This window comes from Papaver somniferum, chromosome 9, assembly GCF_003573695.1.
Source record: "Papaver somniferum cultivar HN1 chromosome 9, ASM357369v1, whole genome shotgun sequence".
NCBI classification, from domain to species: domain Eukaryota; kingdom Viridiplantae; phylum Streptophyta; class Magnoliopsida; order Ranunculales; family Papaveraceae; genus Papaver; species Papaver somniferum.
The window spans coordinates 115,100,943-115,120,655 of record NC_039366.1 but is presented as its reverse complement, the minus strand read 5'-3'; the positions used below and the strand labels follow the sequence as shown (position 1 = coordinate 115,120,655).

At 36.0% G+C, this 19,713-nt stretch overlaps 3 protein-coding genes and 2 long non-coding RNA genes across 10 annotated transcripts; 1 reads left to right on the top strand and 4 right to left on the bottom strand.

The window, feature by feature from the left end:
* Nucleotides 1-398: 398 nt before the first annotated feature.
* LOC113308609 (multiple inositol polyphosphate phosphatase 1-like) lies at nt 399-5,239 on the top strand. 4 transcript variants are annotated; one of them, XM_026557071.1, is made up of 12 exons: nt 399-590; nt 1,356-1,443; nt 1,567-1,872; nt 1,971-2,129; nt 2,344-2,484; nt 2,636-2,692; nt 3,441-3,531; nt 3,859-3,963; nt 4,086-4,276; nt 4,400-4,441; nt 4,537-4,624; nt 4,816-5,239. In XM_026557071.1, exons 1-12 carry the CDS (start codon nt 457-459, stop codon nt 4,884-4,886), a joined length of 1,473 nt encoding a protein of 490 aa, XP_026412856.1. In that variant the 5' UTR covers nt 399-456; the 3' UTR covers nt 4,887-5,239. The 4 variants fall into 4 exon arrangements, with proteins under 4 accessions (XP_026412856.1, XP_026412854.1, XP_026412855.1 ...); XM_026557069.1 differs by having other exon boundaries at nt 400-590; nt 3,393-3,531; nt 4,816-5,238; XM_026557070.1 differs by having other exon boundaries at nt 400-590; nt 3,393-3,531; nt 4,811-5,238.
* An 88-nt stretch (nt 5,240-5,327) lies between these two features.
* Nucleotides 5,328-6,375, bottom strand: LOC113308712. Its single transcript, XM_026557171.1, has 2 exons — nt 5,713-6,375; nt 5,328-5,577 (listed from the first exon to the last, which is right to left on the bottom strand). The coding sequence occupies exons 1-2, from the start codon at nt 6,371-6,373 to the stop codon at nt 5,516-5,518; spliced, it is 723 nt and encodes a 240-aa protein (XP_026412956.1). The 5' UTR covers nt 6,374-6,375; the 3' UTR covers nt 5,328-5,515.
* A 1,608-nt stretch (nt 6,376-7,983) lies between these two features.
* LOC113313820 lies at nt 7,984-8,711 on the bottom strand. Its single transcript, XR_003342057.1, has 3 exons — nt 8,585-8,711; nt 8,446-8,466; nt 7,984-8,318 (listed from the first exon to the last, which is right to left on the bottom strand). It is a non-coding gene; the product is annotated as an uncharacterized LOC113313820 (long non-coding RNA).
* A 6,619-nt stretch (nt 8,712-15,330) lies between these two features.
* On the bottom strand, nt 15,331-17,907 carry LOC113308666 (protein DETOXIFICATION 29-like). 3 transcript variants are annotated; one of them, XM_026557130.1, is made up of 7 exons: nt 17,639-17,907; nt 17,018-17,552; nt 16,316-16,661; nt 15,985-16,223; nt 15,760-15,878; nt 15,556-15,642; nt 15,331-15,468 (listed from the first exon to the last, which is right to left on the bottom strand). In XM_026557130.1, exons 3-7 carry the CDS (start codon nt 16,396-16,398, stop codon nt 15,400-15,402), a joined length of 597 nt encoding a protein of 198 aa, XP_026412915.1. In that variant the 5' UTR covers nt 16,399-16,661; nt 17,018-17,552; nt 17,639-17,907; the 3' UTR covers nt 15,331-15,399. The 3 variants fall into 3 exon arrangements, 2 of the variants coding, with proteins under 2 accessions (XP_026412915.1, XP_026412914.1); XR_003339972.1 differs by lacking the exons at nt 15,331-15,468; nt 15,556-15,642; nt 15,760-15,878 and having other exon boundaries at nt 16,094-16,223; XM_026557129.1 differs by lacking the exons at nt 15,331-15,468; nt 15,556-15,642; nt 15,760-15,878 and having other exon boundaries at nt 16,086-16,661.
* Nucleotides 17,908-18,496: 589 nt separating this feature from the next.
* LOC113308026 lies at nt 18,497-19,263 on the bottom strand. Its single transcript, XR_003339446.1, has 3 exons — nt 19,114-19,263; nt 18,980-19,000; nt 18,497-18,852 (listed from the first exon to the last, which is right to left on the bottom strand). It is a non-coding gene; the product is annotated as an uncharacterized LOC113308026 (long non-coding RNA).
* Between the last annotated feature and the right edge of the window lie 450 nt (nt 19,264-19,713).

The window sequence follows — 19,713 nt, the reverse complement described above, 5'->3', positions numbered from 1 at the left end:
ACGTCTAGGTTTGGATTATTTCCAACCGTAGAAGTGATTTTACGTCCAGGTTTGGATTATTTCCAACCGTAGAAATTTATTTTACGATTAGTTTTTCTTCACACAAAAATTTTGTCCTAGAATTCATCAAGTATACAACAAAATTCGTTAATTTAATTTTTATCTAATTAAATTAAACTAAAATTAACTAAATAAGAGTTAGTCATTACAAAATTATTTGAGATAAGGGGTTTTTGATATTACTTATGGATGACCCGTTTTTGTCCTATAAGGTGACGCCCTAATAATAGCCTTCCTTATATATTTCAATTTTTTTGAAAGGAATTTTTGTACTCTAAATTTGGTAAAAAAGAAAAGAAATTCAAAATAGCCACGCGGCAGAGTATCGTAGATATTAGCAAAGGGGCCATTAACGCTCTGAAGTACCTGATTCACGTTCTTTTAATTCAAAACGAGATGACCAAATTTCATTTTCTGGTTCTGATCGGAATGGCTAATTTTCTTTGGATGTTCCTCTGTTACGTGTTCTTATTGAAATCAGACACAGTGGAAGGATTTGATGTTCGAAAACATCTCTCTACCGTTACAAGGTAATAATCCCCCTTTTGTGTTTCACTATACTTTCTCAATTTTTCTTGAATTTTGAAGTTTGATTAAACTTTTCAATAAAATTCAAGATTTGTCTGTCTTTGTGAAATGTATGGATTTATAAGATTGAACTGGAAGTAGCTTAATGAACACTGAGAGGAGGAAATATTAGGGTTAGGACAATCAAGCTTTAATGTCTTTTGGCTTGACACTCTTTAGGCACTTTGTCTGGTTTGATTGAAGACACACATTTCCATATATTTATATAGCATGTTCCTAAAGAACTAAACAAGTATCTTTATACTGGGCCTGTACATACTCGTCTATCAAGTCAGGAATGTTGCTCTCCGTCATGTGAAATAAATTAAGAAATCAGGCTAGTTAGAGAATATTGTTTTTGTTGCCACCTTCTCTATCAATATGAAATGGCAAGCGAGGTTGGCCTTGGCAATCTTTATCTTTTGTATTTTCCTTGAGGTATTGACTTGGTTCATATGGTGAGCTTACGACCTTGCGCAATGCATTTAGACCCCATGTGATATCACCTTATTTTTTCCAATAAGAGTTTTTTTTTAACCTGTTTGTTTGTTCTCTTTACTGATACAAAAGCTGATTGTGTCAATTGAAGTGGATTTATTGACAAAAATGGTGTAGATAGGCCAATGTTTGTATGTGAACCTAGTTAGCAGAAAAACGAAGTTGAATTATTTGTGTTCTATTCCAGTTTGAATTTAATTATTCTCATCTGGGTGAATTATAATCTGCAGCTATGCTGTTGGGAAAGAACTTGCTAATGATGGATTTGTGTCATCTAGTATCCCAAATGGATGCACTCCTATTCACTTAAATCTTGTGGTAATCACAATTCAACTATTTACACTATGAGATCTCTAGTGATGGTCTAGCTATGGTATATGTAATTTGTAGATTTAAGGAATTATAATAATTTTTAACATCAATGTCTTTTTGGTTGTGTAGGCAAGACATGGAACTCGTTCTCCTACCAAGAAAAGGATTAGAGAGTTAGATAGATTGGCGAGTCACTTGGAAGATTTAGTGAATGATGCAAAAGATGCGGCAGAAAAAGGCAAGTTAGCTCTTGAAAGAGTCCCTGCCTGGATACAGGGATGGCAGTCTCCTTGGAAAGGAAGGAAAAAAGGCGGAGAGTTGATTTCTAAAGGGGAGGATGAACTATATAATCTTGGGATTAGAATCAGAGAAAGATTTGGAGATTTATTCAGTGAGGAGTATCACCCAGACGTGTTCACTATAAAAGCAACTCAAGTTAGACTCTCTTGTTTTTGTCCTTTTCGTTCACCTTTTTTCATTTTCTGTTCGTTGTAGGAACCCATAATAAATTTACATCCCCTTTGTTGAGTCAGGTTCCTCGGGCATCAGCTAGTGCAGTGGCATTTGGCATGGGTCTATTTGCGGAGAGAGGTAATCTGGGACCAGGGAAGCATCGAGCATTTTCTGTAACCAGTGAGAGCCATGCAAGTGATTTATTACTGAGGTTTTTTGATACTTGTGAAACTTACAAGGTATGCATGTGTGCAGATGTTCTATTTTCTAGCTCTATGAGACATCTGATTCCCAAGTTAGATACTTCTATGTGTAGTAAAAATAAGCAGAGTTTGAAGAATGGTCAATTCAGTACCCACAAATCTTGGAAGTTTTTAAGTTTATAGATCTTGTTCTTGGTTGGTACAATAATTTTCAAAGCAGTTTCTTTACTAACCTGGATTTCAATGATAGCAATACAGGAAAAATCAGGAACCTACTGTCCTAAAACTAAAGCAACCCATCTTGGATCAAATTTCCTCTGCCTTAGTGAGTCGGTACCAGCTGAACTTTACAACACAGGATGCTGCTTCCCTCTGGTTTCTGTGTAAGCAGGTAACTCCTCTCTTATTTTGTAGCATATATTTTCATGTTTATAAATTTAAAACATGACCACATAAAAAACGACAAAATTGTTAAAAAGAATGTTAATTGTTTCAAAGACGGTATATTTTCTCAATTATGTTGGTTGGTTTTCTGCTGTTAGGAAGCATCCTTGCTGGAGGTAACTGATCAAGCTTGTGGCCTCTTTACCCCTTCTGAGGTATGATACCGAGGGTGTTCCTGTTGATTTAAGTAACATCTCATGACTAAAACAAGTGAATTGTCGATCCTTACTTATTATTCTTTAATTATTATTATTGTGATGTATAGAAGTGATTGAAAATGCATAATATACATGCTTTCTGTTCAAGAACTAAGCCACTTTGTGGTTTTCTCTATAACAAAGCTGCATATAAATCATGCTGTTTATCTTTCAATCCCATACCCAAAATAAATCGGGTTAGAAAAGCTAGCTTGCTGGTTATAGTTTAATTCGAGCCAAGAGCTCAAAGGGATAAAAACCAAAATAAATCGGGTTAGAAAAGCTTGCTTGCTGGATGTTGCAAATTCACCAGGGGTGATTGGTTTTCTGTCCGTACAAAAAAGGCATTACCTAGCGGGCAATTTTCATTTTCTGTTACTTTTGGTATTCCAATGTCCTTATATTTTCATTTTCCACTGATCTCTTCAATTATCTTGCTTGCCTAAGTACTTAAACCTCTGTTACTTTTGGTATTCCGATGTCCTTGTATTTTCATTTTCCACTGATCTCTTCAATTATCTTGCTTGCCTAAGTACTTAAATTTTTTAATTTTGAACTGTGTTGGTTATCTTGACTCTTGCATACAGTACACTGTGCAGATTTAACATATGCTTTCCAACACTGTACATTTTAAACGGGAACGTCTTTCTACTTTTAGGTTTCTTTGCTGGAATGGACTGATGATTTGGAGGTATTCATGTTGAAGGGTTATGGTAAATCAGTGAATTATCGAATGGGATTACCACTGCTTCGAGATGTTGTTGACTCCATGGAACAAGCTATAAAGGCTAAAGAAGGTAATAGTATACGATCCTCTAGTTACTAATTTCTTAAAAAGCAGCACAATTCTGCTCTGGCAGACTTTGAGTTACTTTCTATGCAATTCCTCCTTATAGCTTGAAATTGAAGTTTCAATTTCGATTAGAGGGCAGCTTGTTTATTTCTGGAAGTATGGCACCACATGTCATTTTAATACTAGTATGATCTAACTATTTATGAAATATAACTTGCATTTCCTTTTTTGCCTCACAACCCCAATTTTCTTACACCCTCCAGTCAGATCAGATGTAAGGTGCACCATGTTAAAGTATATGGCTCATAATTTTCCTTTCTCGGTTTCACAGAGCACCATGTTGCTGGCACTTTCGAGAAAGCAAGACTACGATTTGCTCATGCCGAAACTGTTGTACCATTTTCGTGTCTGCTTGGAATCTTTCTTGAAGGAGCTGGTAAAGTTTACATCTTTTCTACTTCTTCCATGAACCAATTAATGTCGCCTGACCTTCTGGTGCATAACATCCTTTTTGGCTTTTGCGCTAGACTAATGAGTAGACATACTTTGGATGTTCAGAGTTGGCAAGATTAAAACACGAGCAAGCCTTGGAACTACCTCCAAAGCCTCCTCAGAAAAGGAACTGGAGAGGTAGTGTGGTGGCACCTTTTGCTGGGAACAATATGCTGGTTTTGTATAATTGTCCGACCAAACAGACATCCAAGTATTATGTGCAAGTGATGCATAACGAAGTTCCAGTTCCCTTGCCAGTAAGCTGTATCTGTGACTTTGTGCTGAATTTTTCCTCTTTTCAGCTAGACTTTGATATCATTGCTAGTTCTCTATGTTTTGCACTTTTGATTGTTTCTAAATTGATATATTGTATTGTGCAGGGTTGTGATGGTTCTGATTTTTGCTCATTTGAAGTTTTTAAGGTATTACTTCTTATGCTATTGAACTCCCTGAAGTGTCTTTCTTGAATTCACCATTTAATTCTTAATCCTGAGAAATCTGCTCAACTTTTTCACAGGAAAAGATCGTCAATCCCCATCTGCAGCACAACTACAATTCAGTCTGCAGTGCAAAATTAGAAGAACCAGAAACACTCTCCTTCTCTAGTAAGTTGTCCAAATTGTTCTCATCACTGTTTTCGCTGAAGAAATACGAAGCAGTTCTCCACAAAACTAAGCTGGAGTTATAATTTATGAATATCAAACTTCTTCCTCTTTTACTTTTCTTTTTGCTATTTTTGAATTCTCATGTTCGGAACATGTCCAATACTTACAGCCAATTCTGCTATCTAGGGAAGTCCTTGGGGGTGCACAGACAGGCTTATTGATAGACTTGTCAACTGAGAGCTGGCTCAATCTTAACTTCTGAGAAGTCTAATTGAAACAAAATTTTGTAAGGTAGGGGCTTTTAATCATTCTAATGCTCTAGTTTATGTTTTAAAAGTTCGACGACGAGTTATACAAAACGTTTTCTGAAATGTCATTAAGAATTTTGTGTAATTCTAATGCTCGTCGAGTCTTGTTTGTTACTTGGTCTAGATGTAGTAGAACTGTAGAAGCATACTGTTTGTATAGCAATGCAACTTTTGTAGGTGACCTGTTTACTGAAACAAAGTATAGAGCTTCTAGATGATTTCAAAAAACTGGTTTTCTTATATCCAAATTTTGGTGCAAGTGCAATTCTGGAGGATAGCAACAATGTAATAGTGGAGTATTAGAAATGAAGTTTTCAGTTGTATCAAAATAGTATAGAGCTTCTAAGCAAGTCTGAAATCTTTTGGTTTTCCACTTTAGGCCGTAGTACTAAGCATCAAAAAACAGCTTAAAATGTCATTCAAACTTGAGCTCCATAAACTTACAGAAAACAAGAAATTGTAAAAATATCGTTACACAAAAAATTGATCCAAAAATATGAGTAACACAACAAATCCCCAGTCTCTCTTGAGTTGTATTTTGACATGTCAGTGGATTGGCTAGTTACGGTCACTCTTTCCATCTCTAGTCATGGATGATTGAGTGAATCATAATGGAGGCTTCATCATTTCCCGGGTCATAGTTTTCTGAAACAAGCAACAGAACCTACTTAAGTTAATAGGAAGAAAACACAATTTATTTCTAACAGCAAGGGAAGCAACAATAGACAATGCCTAGATGAGAATTTCAGAAAACCATAAAGCTGTAGAGAAAAAAAGTACCTTCAAGGTTGGAAACAAGATTGCTAATGATCCCACCATTACTCTTTTCCTCTTCCATCTTGACATGTTCCCCATTTCCTTCACTGCTAAGAGCTTTATCATGCACTCCTTCTGCTTCACTCGTTTTCTCCTTCCCTACTCCAGCTTCCTGACTGCCATTACTTTCATTCTGATGGAACAAATTGGTTATGAGATTGTTAATGATCCCACCACCACTACCAGCACTCACCTCGACTTCCATATGCTCTTGATCTTTTCTTTCTTCAACATCAGTAACTCCTTCAATATTGTTATGATTCTCCTTCATTTCTCCTTGATCTCCCTCAGCAGTACTAGACTGAAAGATATTTGAGATGAAATTATTGATAATTCCACCACCCATCTCAACATCTACACTACTATTATTCTCTTCATCTTCTTTATAATCAGCTTCAGTTGTTGCTGAAAAACCGTTACTCAATCCTCTTGGTAATCTTGGACTAGAAGGAGTAACCAAGTTAGAAATAAGATGGTTTACAATACCCCCACTTCTCTTACTCCCTTCTTCCTCTTCTTCTTGTTTACTTTGTTCAGTGGATGGTTTCATGACTTCACCATCATCCATTTGGTTAAAATCTTCAGTTCCTGTTTTGAGTTCAGTCTCTGTTATGCTATCCTCCATTGCTTTCTCCTTTTCTCTCTTTAGGTCTTTTTCCTTTTTAACCCCTACAATGTGAAAATGGTAGGAGAGGGAGGAGGGACGTTTATAAAGGGTAAAGTTTTGAGGAGACAGATGTTTAAATTTTGAGTAAGAAACTCTGCTCTGTATACACGTATTTCAGGGAAAAAAATATGTCTATCCAGACCATTTGAATGATGACATTTGGAAGATGGCCACTACGTCCAAACTAAAGAGCTCACCCTCACACATACCTAGATTTGGTCGGTTGAATGTAAAACGTTTTTTCATATTTTAGTACCAGTATCCTAGGAGGAGTCTGGAGTCTGGCAGTTAAGGTTTCAGTTAAAAAATCAAAATTCTAGTGGATGGAAAATGCTTTGTCCGTAATCGAGCCATTTACTGAGTGCCACGTGTCTTCGTCATCTATGGATGATGCATCTGAACCGTCGGATTACAAGATCTGACAAGAAACGAAACGCGGTCGAGTTTTTATTCTCCAAGAAATGAAATTTTGAGTAGCTGATTTGCAGAACAAAACCAGATGAGAATGCTTCGTCCAACTGATACTAAGAGTAAGTTTTAGGGCAAGTCCAATGGAAATAAGCAAATAGTTAGACTTGTTGGGCATTTTCCCATGTTTAAATTTAGCCAATCGGACTTGCCCTTTTGTTAAGCAGAAAAATGAAAAGAGTGATCCAAATGAACATACAAATTTCTTATCCTCTAAACAAAGAGGTAGCAAGTAATAATATTAGGAACAGGATCCCTTGACAAAAGGTTTTGACAAAACCTTTTGACAAAGTTTAGTAACCATGGGATTCAGTGTATCTAACGTCCAATTATGTGAACGATGTGTCACTTAATTACGTGTTTGGGTTATTTAGAAAACAAGCAAAGTTTTATTGCGTGAGTGAATATAGGAAAGAATATGCAGTGGGAAGTTTCAGGAAACAGATCAATGACTTTTCATTTTCACTTCTGAAAGTAATCAAGGTAAAAAATCAACGATTTTCTTTTCCTTTTGCAAACAATCAACAACCTCTGATGATTACTTTTTCTCTTTCTTAGGATTTCTAAAGAGTGATAAATCTAGAACCATTTTGTAACAGTAATCCTTTGTTGCGAACTTGAAAGGAAATTTCGATCGGTAATAAGGGATTGAGTAATTAATCCAGTGTTATGAATAACTAATGAAAGTCCTACTCCTTCCTCCTATGTTCAAGTTTTGGAAATTTGGACGATCCAACATATACTATCTTATTTGGTCAAAGAATTCAGACGATTGAATTAAAAGATTCATGACAAAGGAATAATTCCAAGCTTTCATACTTGAAAAATGGTAAATCAAGGAGATCGGTAGTATGGGAAGAAGGTGTATGCATGCACATTAACTGAAACATGGTTAAATATTTTTCAGAATCTTTCTCCATTTTTATTTTTCCATTATATAATTCCTATATTTAGGTTTAGATCGATGTTTGCTTTTTGAATTTGAACGAGCCAAACAGATACTAGAAACAAATTAGTTGCCATGTCATCTTAAAGGTCGGGCGTTAGATATATCAGATCCCACGGTTCCTAAGTTTTGTTAAAAGCTTTTGTCAAAGCCGTTTGTTAAGGGATCCCGACCCATAATATTATTATGAAATCCACAAGACTGAAAGTGAAACAACCACTACTATTACACAACTGAAATAACCAACCGGACGCACACAAACACTATGCAGCCATGAATAACATGTAACAACACTTGAAGCTCAAGTATTGCTAATCACAACTACTTTATTTTAACACCAAAGACAAGTACAAAAGCTACCATAACAAGATCATTTCAGGGATTTTCGACATGTAAATAATCCCTCATCTTCATCATTTCCTTCATTAACACTTGCAGTCGGTACAAGTGCAGTTGTTGTCTCCACACTTGCATCCTCCCTCGAGGTTTCTGCATCCATGCAAGAAAATTATCACGTCAATCGATTTCCCAGCAGAATATATACATGTCATCAAAGAATACTATAGCTAAAATGAATAGTCAAAAAAAATATCATCCAAAGTGTTTGAGCTCATACTCCTTTGCAGCGGACTTGCATCTGCAACAATAAAGGAAACATAAAGAACCATTTTAAGTTTCAACCAAAACAAGTAGAGTAAATTTTTTTGGAGCTATTAGTAAAACTAGCTAGAAGAAGAAGAAAAAAAGAATCTTACCCACAGCTGCAGTTAGTGGCACAAGAAGTACAACCACAAGCCATTTTTGATTATATGAGTTTGTTTAGGAAACTTTGAATGAAATGAGAGTTTATAGAATTCAGAGAGTTTCAAGTGTGTGTATATTCAGTTCAATCCATAATCAGTCCTATTTATAGCCAAAACACTTATGGTGGACTTGCTTAGTCTTGTACTATTAACTGAGAGGCAGTAGTAGTACTAATTACCTGCTTGCACTTGTACTACCATCAGATAAGCTGTCTATTCACCCAAATATTATCATATTATGTCAACTGTGAACCCTTCTCCCCTCTGGTTCTCTCTCTTTTTCCTCTTCAAAGCATATATGATATATCCAATGATGGTGTTTTGAGTATCTAAAATGTAGTGCCACCTGTAATTTTTTGAGACTAAAACAATAAAAAAATTCTCCCAAGTTCTTTTTTCTCTGTTAAGATTTTGCTTATATCCGAACCATGTTTGTACATTGTAAGGAACATATAGTACTTTCAACTACCACGAGAAATGGTTATCATTTCTTATACGGTGACTCTTTTACTGCCATATTATTGTTGAGAGGTTTCCTAATCTGGAGGCATCCGTAGCATGTTTTTTTTTTTTGAAAGTTACTTGCATTTCAGACCAACTAATTTTGGGAGTTAGTAACCCTTACATCAGTTAGAGTAGAGCCATCCAATGTCAGGAAATTATCTACCACCCTAACATTTGATTTATCTACTTCTATTGCATTCATAATACAAGAAGGTGGATTCTTCCTCCAAATGAGGATATCCCTAAAAGACTTGGCTTCCTTTGCCAAAATATCTGGCACATTGTTTGCAATTCTAGGAACAAATTGAAAACCCAAAAAATTCTGACATAAATTAAAGGTTCTTCCGACTTCATCCAAAATAGATTGATCCTGCCATTCCAGTTGAGAAGCTTTCCCCTTCAAGTAGTCAAAAAGGTTCTTGCAGTTGCCCTCCACTATGAAATCTCTCAGACCTTCTTCCACTGCCCATTGCGCTCCTTGAAGAAGACCTAAGGCTTCCGCTTCTTCAGGGGTAGTTGCTGAGATTGATTCTGCCTTGCCGAGTGTAAAGTCTCCTGCATCATTCCTAAGAATTAAAGAAAAACCTGCAGTCAAGTTCAAAGAAACCCAAGCTGCATCTATATTGAGTTTAGACTGAGACTTCCTAGGTGGCTGTCATTTTTGTAAGTTGTTTCCATCTAAAGGAGATTTTCTAGAAGGGATATTGTCCTTATACCAAAATTCAAGGAATCTTTGTATTTCTAAACTTGTCTGTGTACTAGATTGTTGTTTCTGTTCAAAAGTTCTATTGCATATTTCTTTCCAAATAAACCAAGCCGTTGTCAGCATGATTCTATAGGAAGATTAGGTTTTTTTTTTCTTCATCCCTTCCCTCACAATGTCTAGAAACGATGATGTGCTAGGAAAGTTCAAAGTAACAGGAGATGGCTCTTGAGCCCATACTGTCTTAGCATAAGGACAAGAAATAAACAAGTGTTCTACAGACTCAGCCTCATTACATCCAAAAGAGCAGTTTGGTTGGATATCTTCCATAAACTTAGACAGTTTCAAATTATTTGAAAGAGATCCTTGTAAACACTTCCAAGCAAAGATTTTAATTCTTTGTGACACAAAGAGTCTGGTTGCCCTAAATTGTAGTGGTTTACAGTTTTTTCAGTTAACTTGGTGTACATAGATTTCACTGAGTAAATGCCAGATTTAGTAAGAAGCCATCTAAGGGTGCCAGGCTTATCTTTAGCTATTCTAGTGTTAATAATCTTCTTAGCTATTGGCTCAGGGAATAACTCAAAAATTAAAGTAGAGTTCCACTTCTTTGTGATAGGATCAATCAGATCTTTCACAAGTGTTAAATGTGTGTTAGTAGTGTTTCTAAGGCTACGAAGGTTGTTTTCCAATGAAGCAACCCATCTGTCATTCCAAATATTGGTACTAAGCCCATCTCCTATTTCCCAAATGCTGTTTTGTTCCACCAAATGTATACCCTTGCTTATACATTTCCAAATCTAAGAACTTGTAGTAGTAGTTTTGGCTTTGAAGGCAGAGCTATTTCTGAAATATCTAGGCTTTAGTTGAGTAGCCCATAGAGCATTAGGCTCAATCAGAAGTCTCCAAGCCAACTTGGTTATCATAGCTAAGTTAAAAAGATGAGCATTTCTGAACCCTAGTCCTTCCTTACTTTTTGGCTTGCAAAGACAGGAATAAGCTATAGGGTAATAAACCTTATAGTTTGTTTCCTTCCCCCACAAAAAATCTCTTTGTAAGGAGTCAATTTTTTCTGTGATTTTCTTTGGTAGAATGAAACAACTCATTTGAAAGCTGGCCATACTAGCCAAAATAGACTTATTGAGAATCAGTTTACTGGTTTGGGCTAAGATTTTTCCCATCCATTCTTAAATTTTTTGTTCCATTTTTGCCACTAATCCTTCAAAGAGCTTAATTTTGGCCTTACTAAAGAAGATAGGGGTTCCTAAGTAGGTATCCTGAGGATTGATTTTCTTAATTTTTAAAATTTTACTGATCATTCTCTGATGTTTTGGTTGAACCTTCTTACTGAAAAGATTCCTGATTTCTCAAAGTTAATGACCTGTCCTGAGGCTCTTCCAAAAGAGTCAATAAGAGCAAGGATATTATAGCATTCCCTAAAATCAGCTCTAATAAAAAGAAGGCAATCATCAACAAAAATTAGGTGTGAAATAAGACTATTCTTAGGTGTAATTTTGATTCCATTAATGAGTTTTTCTTCTTCACTAGAAAGAAGAAGTCTAGAGAAGATTTCCATGCAAATTATGAACAAGTAAGGAGTAAGAGGTTTTCCTTGCCTAAGACCTCTAGTGGGTTTAAAGTAATTTCCAGGGCTACCATTAAGTAAGACAACAATAAAGGAGGTTGAGATGCATTGGTAGATGAGGTTACAAAAAAAATTATCAAAACCAAAAGCCTTCATGGCTGAAATTAAAAAGTCCCAGTCTATTCTATCAAAAGCCTTTGACATATCAATCTTAATGCCCATCCCATCATGTTTTACTTTATTTTTCTTAAAAGAGTGAATTATCTCTTGCGCAATGATGATATTGTCAGAGATTTGTGTTTTAGAAAGAAAGGCTGCCTGGAATGGGGAGATGATACTGTTCAGAAGAGGCTTTATTCTATTTGATAAGATTTTAGCAGTGATTTTGTAAGTGATGTTACATAGACCAATTGGCCTAAAACCACTAGGATTAGTGGGGTGCCTACTCTTAGGTATAAGAAAAAGAAAAGTTTTATTAAAATCAGGATGCAATCTATCAGCGGTCGTCCCATTGGTATGTTATACCCACTTTACTTTTGTTAAACTAAAAGATATGAAAGTTATTGTTTGTGGGAAAATGTTTATTTTAAAGTTGAAGAACTTAGAAACAGATTAAAATGTGCACACATGACAACATTTGAGACTCAAGAGTGTCACTTATGTAGTGTGTACTACTACTACTACTATTCCTCTTCTTTATTATTAGCTTCAGTTGCTGCTGAATATACTGAGTGCCGCATGTTGCTGTCTGTCATCCATTGATGATGAACTCTAAACCATCAGATCACATGATTTGGCAAAAGAAATGAAATGCAGTCTGGTTTTCATACACCCAAGAGATGAAATTTGATTAGCTGATTTGTAGAACAAAACCGGATAATAATGTTTCCATATCCAACTTATACTAACAGTAATGGAACTAGATGTACAAGGTTGCTGGAGGGGTTACAAAATTCCACTCCAAAATTCCTTGGAGCTATTTTAAATCACATTTGTTCAAAAAGATTTATGAGTACAGGCAGATCAGAAATTTGTAATATGGGTAACCATTTACTTTGGAAGAGACGCACAAAAAGCTCAAAGTTGGTTCAGTTCAGTGAATCATCTTTTGTTCCTCGCCTGTACTCACATCCTCTGAAACTCTCTTATGAAAAACCAATATGTGTGATTGAGCATAACCGCTCACAACTTGTTTGTGTTCTTGGTAGAACTATTCACAAAGGTCTGACTTATGTATTGGTATGACTTTTATTAGTGAAACCGATCTTAAGTAATCACCTGAGATGGTATGATCGGTTTTGGGATTTTATGTCTGACCAAATATGGGAAAGGGGAACCGATCCTAGTAAGAGGTGCAGTACATCACAAAGGGGAACCGATCCTTGTATCGGGTGCAGCAAGGTTTATAGCAGAAAGGAGAACCGATCCTATGGACATGTGCAACACGTTTTTAGGCAAAGGGGAACCGATCCTATGGACATGTGTAACACATATAAGTTAGGTACCATATATATGTGGGGAACCGATCCTAGTACCTATTCAACCGAATTTTGGAAAGCTAGTGTGACTATGCACAATACTTACATGGAAGGTAGAACCGAAACTTGTTTTGGTAGAACCGTTAAACCCATGATTGTGATTGAATGTTTGTTTGATCAATCACCTAGTTCTTGAAAGTCAGATGAACCAATTCTAAACTTGTTTGGAAGTGTGGAAAATCGGTTTCAAGGTTGTAAGTGTGAAAGAGAACTTACAAACTAAGGATGTCGACATACTTTGAACACGTACTATGAATGTTTATTTCTTTAATTGTTCAAAGTTATTCCTTAATATCTAAGGGAAGAGAATCCCAGAATCGAAACATAAGTAAGTTAAGAATCTTTTAATTAAGGTTATTAATTTCATTTTGTAGGAAAATATAAGAATTAGTAATGTGCATTTACTAATTAGATTTTCCGAGAGATTTCAATCATTATTTTTGGACAGAGCATTTTCAGGAATTATGGAAACGGAATTTGTGCTTTAATGAATATCTTGAGAATATTTTCGGTTTTGGAAATTCCTTGTGTCCAAACTTCCTTGTCTATAAATACTTGATTTTGCCTTTCTAGCAAACTAATCCTTCGTAACAACAGACTTCCTCTTTTGTTGTTGTTACTGGTGTAGCCGCCTATTCGGAGAGGAGAGTAACCTAAATAGGCGAAATCTCTTACGGCCGCTCAGTTTAAAGTCTTCTTTGGGAATCGTTGGTGGGAAACTAGATAATTGCGGTTTATATTTTGTTTTCGATTGATTTGATTGACTAACGGTGGTTGAAATATGATTGCAGCTAGTTTGTTTATGCTTGAGAATCTTCTCTTCTGATATAAGATTCACTCAAACTAGTTCAGAGTTTCGACATGGATCTTTAGACTGTTGTTAGTTCTAAAGACGATCTTGTGATAATCCATTGTTAACAGACTCCGTTCTGTGCGTGATTGATCACAAGAGATTCAAGTGATTGTGTGCAGGTTTTTATTGAAGATTTAAGAAGATTTGAAGACAAAGAAGACATTGAAATCTGACTTGGGTTTATAATCTTTGGTGTGCACAATACTTGTTTCGGTAAAAGAGGATCCAATTAACAATCAATTTATCCTTGTGATAGAATGGATTGATTAATTGAGTAGATCGACATCAACACAATTCTTTGGATTAAGAGTGTTGTTGGCTTAATCTTAAACGATTACTTCGGTAATTGAACATAAGATAGATCTAAGGACCTGACAAAGGAGTTTATGTTAAGATAAGCGGAAGAGCCTTTGTCCGACTCATATCACTTGGTTGAAGAGAGTTGATACCAAACAGATTTTTTGTTCCTTTACTGTTTGGAATACGAACCAAAGGAATTGTTCCAAGTACGTGACTTATTTATAAGTTGGAGGCGTGGGAATACAGACGGAACTAGGTGAACCATAGGTTTAGTTGCTTGGTCTCAACTATACGAAGTTAGGTGTAATTTTGTGTAGCGGCTTAATCCTGAGAGTACTCAATTCTGGACAAGGTCCCAGGATTTTTCTGCATTTGCGATTTCCTCGATAACAAAATCTTGATGTGTCATTTACTTTACATTTCTGCATTATAATTGTTTTATTATAATTAAAGTAAATTACACAAACGTTAATTCCTATTTACTTGATAAGTTAATCCTATTGTGTTTGGTTAAGTCCGAACCTTTTTATCAAGTAACATACTTCGTTGTTGTATTGTGTCGATCTCGTATCCATAAACGATCACACGACGTGTGAACCGATTAGTTGTATTGTCTCGACTCAGTCCATAGACAATCACTTTCGGAGAAAGGACTTGTAGGTAGGAAAAGTTTTAGCTTGAAGTATATTTGGGTATCCTCGCCTTTTCAAGCTGCATGTTGCTGCGTCCCAACCCATGTCCTATGCTTAATAGGCTCTATGGCGACTTTACTTGATCCCTCATTTTTCTCCCAAAATTTTCGCCCATTAAGTGCCACCTAAAGGGTTATTAAGAATACTACTGCGCGTCCTTATTTTATCATTTTATCATTTTATCAGCTCTCAACTGCCACCCCAATAACAAGGCTCTTTTGAATACCCCTTGTATGGGTCAAAAAAATGAATAAGGAAATAACAAGAAGAAAACAGGGCGAGCCAGCAACCAAAAATTGCTTACAAATGTCTATATACATCTTTTACAAAGGACGGCGTATGTATTGCACTCTTTTCGCACTTGTAAATCAGTTAGGGTGTTTCTTATAAAACATTTGGCTCTGCTTGAATTTTAGATTTATAATTTAATTTATAAGTCCTGCTAGAAATCATTATTAACCGTATCGATTTTTCAAACAATGTCTTTGTTTTTCATTTTCTCATCCCGTAAAACTTACCTCTTTTGCTCTACAACATGATCTGAGAATGAAAAGTTAAGAACAAATATTTAAAAAAAAAACTTATAGTTGATTTAGTGAATCAACTTTTGTTCCTCCCGTGAACCAACATCCTCTGAAACTCTATCTTTGGATAATTGCACCTGAAAAAACAATTCAACAACCGTAAATACAGAATGATATAACCAAATGAAAGGAAAATGGAACCATGCACCATGGGAGAAACTCACCTCTTTGTCCCGGTCCGCACGACAACACATAACTATGATAACGATTGTCTGAAGACCTATCCCAATTTGTGTTCCAATCCAAAGTCCCTGCATTCGGTATAAATGACATCCAATATAGAATCAACTTAAAACAATGCTAGTATCTTAGAATGGAAACATCCGAACTTAAAGATAAATTAAAAGACAGCTTAAGGATGAGCATACCTCTAGACCCCAATCTAATTTGAATCCCATAAAAATAGCTATGGGCAGCGCAATGAGATAGTAGGTTGTGATATTAACATAGGCTATACTAGCCTGCCAACCAACTCCAATAGCCATACCTGTTAATTTAAATGTGCATACGAGTGTTATAAAAATCTCCTCTTTGGATTTTGCACATTCATCATTTGAGTTCTCACCAATTGCTTTTGAGTTTGGCATACGAACCTGTTAAAACGGTTTGAACGGCACAGAGGATGATTGATATACATAAATACACCGCTACATTACTAACTTCTTTCATAACAATCATGTCATCTGTAAAGAGTTTTGGGAAATCTTTTCTTGTTATCAAGATTAGGATAGCAAAAGCAGTCTGTGTGACTAGAGCAATTGAGACTGTAACCCAAACAGAAAATTTTGCAGCAGCTGCATTTCCGTCTCCCAATTCATTAGAGACCCTTACACTGAAAAAGATACAAAAGATACGAGTAAACTGCAGACACATAAATATCAACTGAAATTGTGAAACCTTATTCCATTAAGTTCAACGGAATACCTGACAGCAGCAATGTACCCAAGTGGTACCATGTATATCCATCCTTCAACATTCATACTACAAAAGTAGAAAAAAGAAGACATTCAATACATTGATATCCTTAATAAAATAAAATAATAAAGTTCTGAAAAATGAGAATTGCTTTTGTGCAAAGAGTACATACCAGATAGCAGATAAATGAGAATTGTTATTTGTATCAACCATTAGAGAATTCTGAAAAATGAGAATTGTTATTTGTATCAACCATTAGAGTACATACCAGATAGCAGCAACATCAACTTTAACTTCAGCATTTTTAAGTACTCCGGCAAATACGATCAAAAGCATATATGCCCAATACTCCAAGCTGTAAAGTAGCCCAATTATATCAGAATGGATACGAACCAGGGGCGGAGGCAGTTTAAAGCAAGGGTGTCCAACTGCACACCCTGCCAAACTGACTCCCAAGCCCAATTCACGGCCAAAGATTTGACACATCCAATATTAAAAAATTTGGGTTAAGTAGCAGCCACTTTACATGACTGCCTGCCAAATTATTAGCAAATCAACTACAATACGCGCTGGCGTGTTACTTGTGGGGAGACGATTAGACTAAACAATGTCATCACGTTTATTTCTACCTTATACCACCATTGACTTCTCATAATTTCTTTGTTTTCTTTTCTAACAAAAACAAAGCAAAACGAGGGAGAGAATACTAACCAGAGCATGACAGCTGAGGCCAGAGATAACCAGAGAAAATCAAGTAACTCAGTAAAAGCCACCATGAAAAACCAGTCCAAGAGTCCTTACAACTTCCGGAGACAATATAAACAAATTGAAGAATGACAACCAAGACCCATGAAAAATTCAAAGAAGCTGCTGCTCCAACCAAACCCCATTTCATAACACAAAACCAACTTAATGGAACATGAATTACGAAAACTCCAAATGATATCCAAGCTAATGGCATTACTTTACTCTGGGCTTGTAAAAATCTCTGCATAGGAAAATTCAATGCATACATGTATAATTGTGGTATCATCCATATAGAATATGTACCGGCTAATTCTGCAATCTCCTGTTTTTGGCCTAAAACCAGTAGAATTGGTGTTGCAAATACTGAGATTAGTGTTAATGGTAATGCTGTTCCGAGCAGAATGACCCATGATCTCTGTAAGTATATCCCTAGAATTGTTAGTTTTCCTGCTCCATAGGCTTGTCCACATAATATTTCTAATGCACTTCCCATACCCAACTGCAAAAAAGAAAATCAAGCAAGAGTCAACCGAGTGCGATAGATAGATATAGAGAGATGGTGAGATAGAGATAGAGAGGGAGTACCATGATCCCATAGGTGAGCCCAGAAATGACCAAGTTTTGAAGACCAAAAGCAGCAAGTTCAAGTGTACCAACATGACCAACCCATGTTTGAGTGGTGAAAGCAAGAGAGAATTGAAATATTGCACTTAATATGCACGGTCCTGCTATGTACCACACCATCTTAGATTCTTCCCAAACTTTTCGACCGAAGGATACTGGATCAGAATTTTCATTTCTGTTTGTTAACAAAGGAACTGAGTAGTTTGAAGCTGAATCATCCATGGCTGAAAGAAATCTCTATCTCTCCTTAAAGTTTCCCCAGGTTTTGTATTCATCTGACAACCCACCTCGTTGACGAAATAGGCTATGGAGAGAGTTCTGATCAAAAATTATTAGTTTGACCAAGCCATAGAAAATTACCAACGTGCTATTAGTTGGCATTTGGAAATTCTTTAATGAAGATTACAACCTACAAGTGACTAGTTGATTCCTAATTTAGGATAACAGAAGCGGTCTGTGTGACTAAAGCGACTGAGACCGTAACCAAAACCTAAAATTTTGCAACTGCTGCATTTCCTGCTCCCTATTCATTCAAGACTCTAACACTGAAAAAATACATAAGAAATGAAAAATCACTGGTACATAGACATCAACGGGAAAGCAAGTGTTAACAAAGGAATATATATCGGTTCACTTTGTGCTTGGTACTTTTGTATATGTTGATCACCCAAAAAATATTGTGTTTAACTGATTTTGGTAGTCATGCGCATGGTTGGTTTAGCAGCGTTTGCTATTTTTCTCATTCTTGTTTTTGCGCATTCACATGCATGCTCACATTTTAACAGGTTTTGGAACGGAATGACAGGCGCATCGCACAACTGAATTAATAACAGGAGTAAAACAACAGGTTTTTGCTCGTAATAGTATTATGAAAACCACAGGACTGAAACAACATCTCCCATCACCACTTTTACACAACTGAATTAGCAACATGTACACAAACACTATGTAGCCATGAATAATATGTAACAACCCTTGAATCTCAAACATTGCTAATCATGACTACTTTATTTTAACAACAAAGACACCCACAAACGACACCATAGTATGATCATTTCATCAGGGATATTCGTTGACATGTAAATAATCCCTCCTCTTCATCATTTCTGCATTAACACTTGCAATCGGTACAAGTGCAGTTGTTGTCTCCACACTTGCATCCTCCCTCGAGGTTTCTGCATCCATGCAAGAAAATTATCACGTCAATTGATTTCCCAGCAGAATATATACATGTCATCAAAGAATACTATAGCTAAAATGAATAGTCTAAAAAAGTATCATCGAAAGTGTTTGAGATCATACTCTTTTGCAGCGGACTTGCATCTGCAACAATAAAGGAAACATGGCAAACCATTTCAAGTTTCAATTAAATCAAGTATATTTCTTGGAATTATTAGTAAAACTAGCTAGAAAAAGAAGGAAAAAATAGATCTTACCCACAACTGCAGTTAGTGCCACAAGAAGTGCAACCACAAGCCATTTTTGATAATTTGAGTTTGCTTACGGAACTTTGAATATAATGAAAGTTCTTTGGATTCGGAGAGTTTTAAGTGTGTGGATATCAATTCAATTCATTTTAGTCCTATTTATAACCGAAACACTTAGGGTATACTTGCTTAGTCTTGTACTATCAACTGAGAGGCAGTACTGATTACCAGCTTGCACTTGTACTGCCATCAGATAAGCAGTCTATTCACCTAGGTATTATTATCATATTATGCCAACTATGAACCCCTCTGCTTCTCTCTCTCTTTCTTCAAAGCATTTCCAATGGCAGTGTTTGAGTATTTAAAATATAGTGCCACTTTATTTTCATAGCGTGTGTGGGTACAAATCTGCTTTCGTTTTCTGCTTCTCCAGAAGTAGAAGTCAGAAGCAGAATTGTTTTGTTTCATAAGAAGCTGACTTTTCTGTTTTTAGAAGTCGTTCTGTAAAATTATTGCCAAACTGACTTCTGAAAAGCAATTTCTGAGTAGTGTACATAAAAAAAATTCTCTCTGATGTGTTTTTATCTATTAAGGTTTTTTTTCTTCCCA

Bases quoted from the DNA above. Each gene is read 5' to 3' on its own strand.
- LOC113308609 (XM_026557069.1), top strand. From the start codon at position 457: ATGACCAAATTTCATTTTCTGGTTCTGATCGGAATGGCTAATTTTCTT. The intron at 591-1,355 runs GTAATAATCCCC...TATAATCTGCAG, and splicing joins CATCTCTCTACCGTTACAAG to CTATGCTGTTGGGAAAGAAC. The intron at 2,485-2,635 runs GTAACTCCTCTC...TTCTGCTGTTAG, and splicing joins TCTGGTTTCTGTGTAAGCAG to GAAGCATCCTTGCTGGAGGT.
- LOC113308712 (XM_026557171.1), bottom strand. From the start codon at position 6,373: ATGGAGGATAGCATAACAGAGACTGAACTCAAAACAGGAACTGAAGAT. The intron at 5,578-5,712 runs GTACTTTTTTTC...TGCTTGTTTCAG, and splicing joins TCTTGTTTCCAACCTTGAAG to AAAACTATGACCCGGGAAAT.
- LOC113308666 (XM_026557129.1), bottom strand. From the start codon at position 17,899: ATGGATGATTCAGCTTCAAACTACTCAGTTCCTTTGTTAACAAACAGA. The intron at 17,553-17,638 runs GTACTCCCTCTC...TCTTTTTTGCAG, and splicing joins GGCTCACCTATGGGATCATG to TTGGGTATGGGAAGTGCATT. The intron at 16,662-17,017 runs GTTAGTATTCTC...GCTACTTTACAG, and splicing joins GCCTCAGCTGTCATGCTCTG to CTTGGAGTATTGGGCATATA.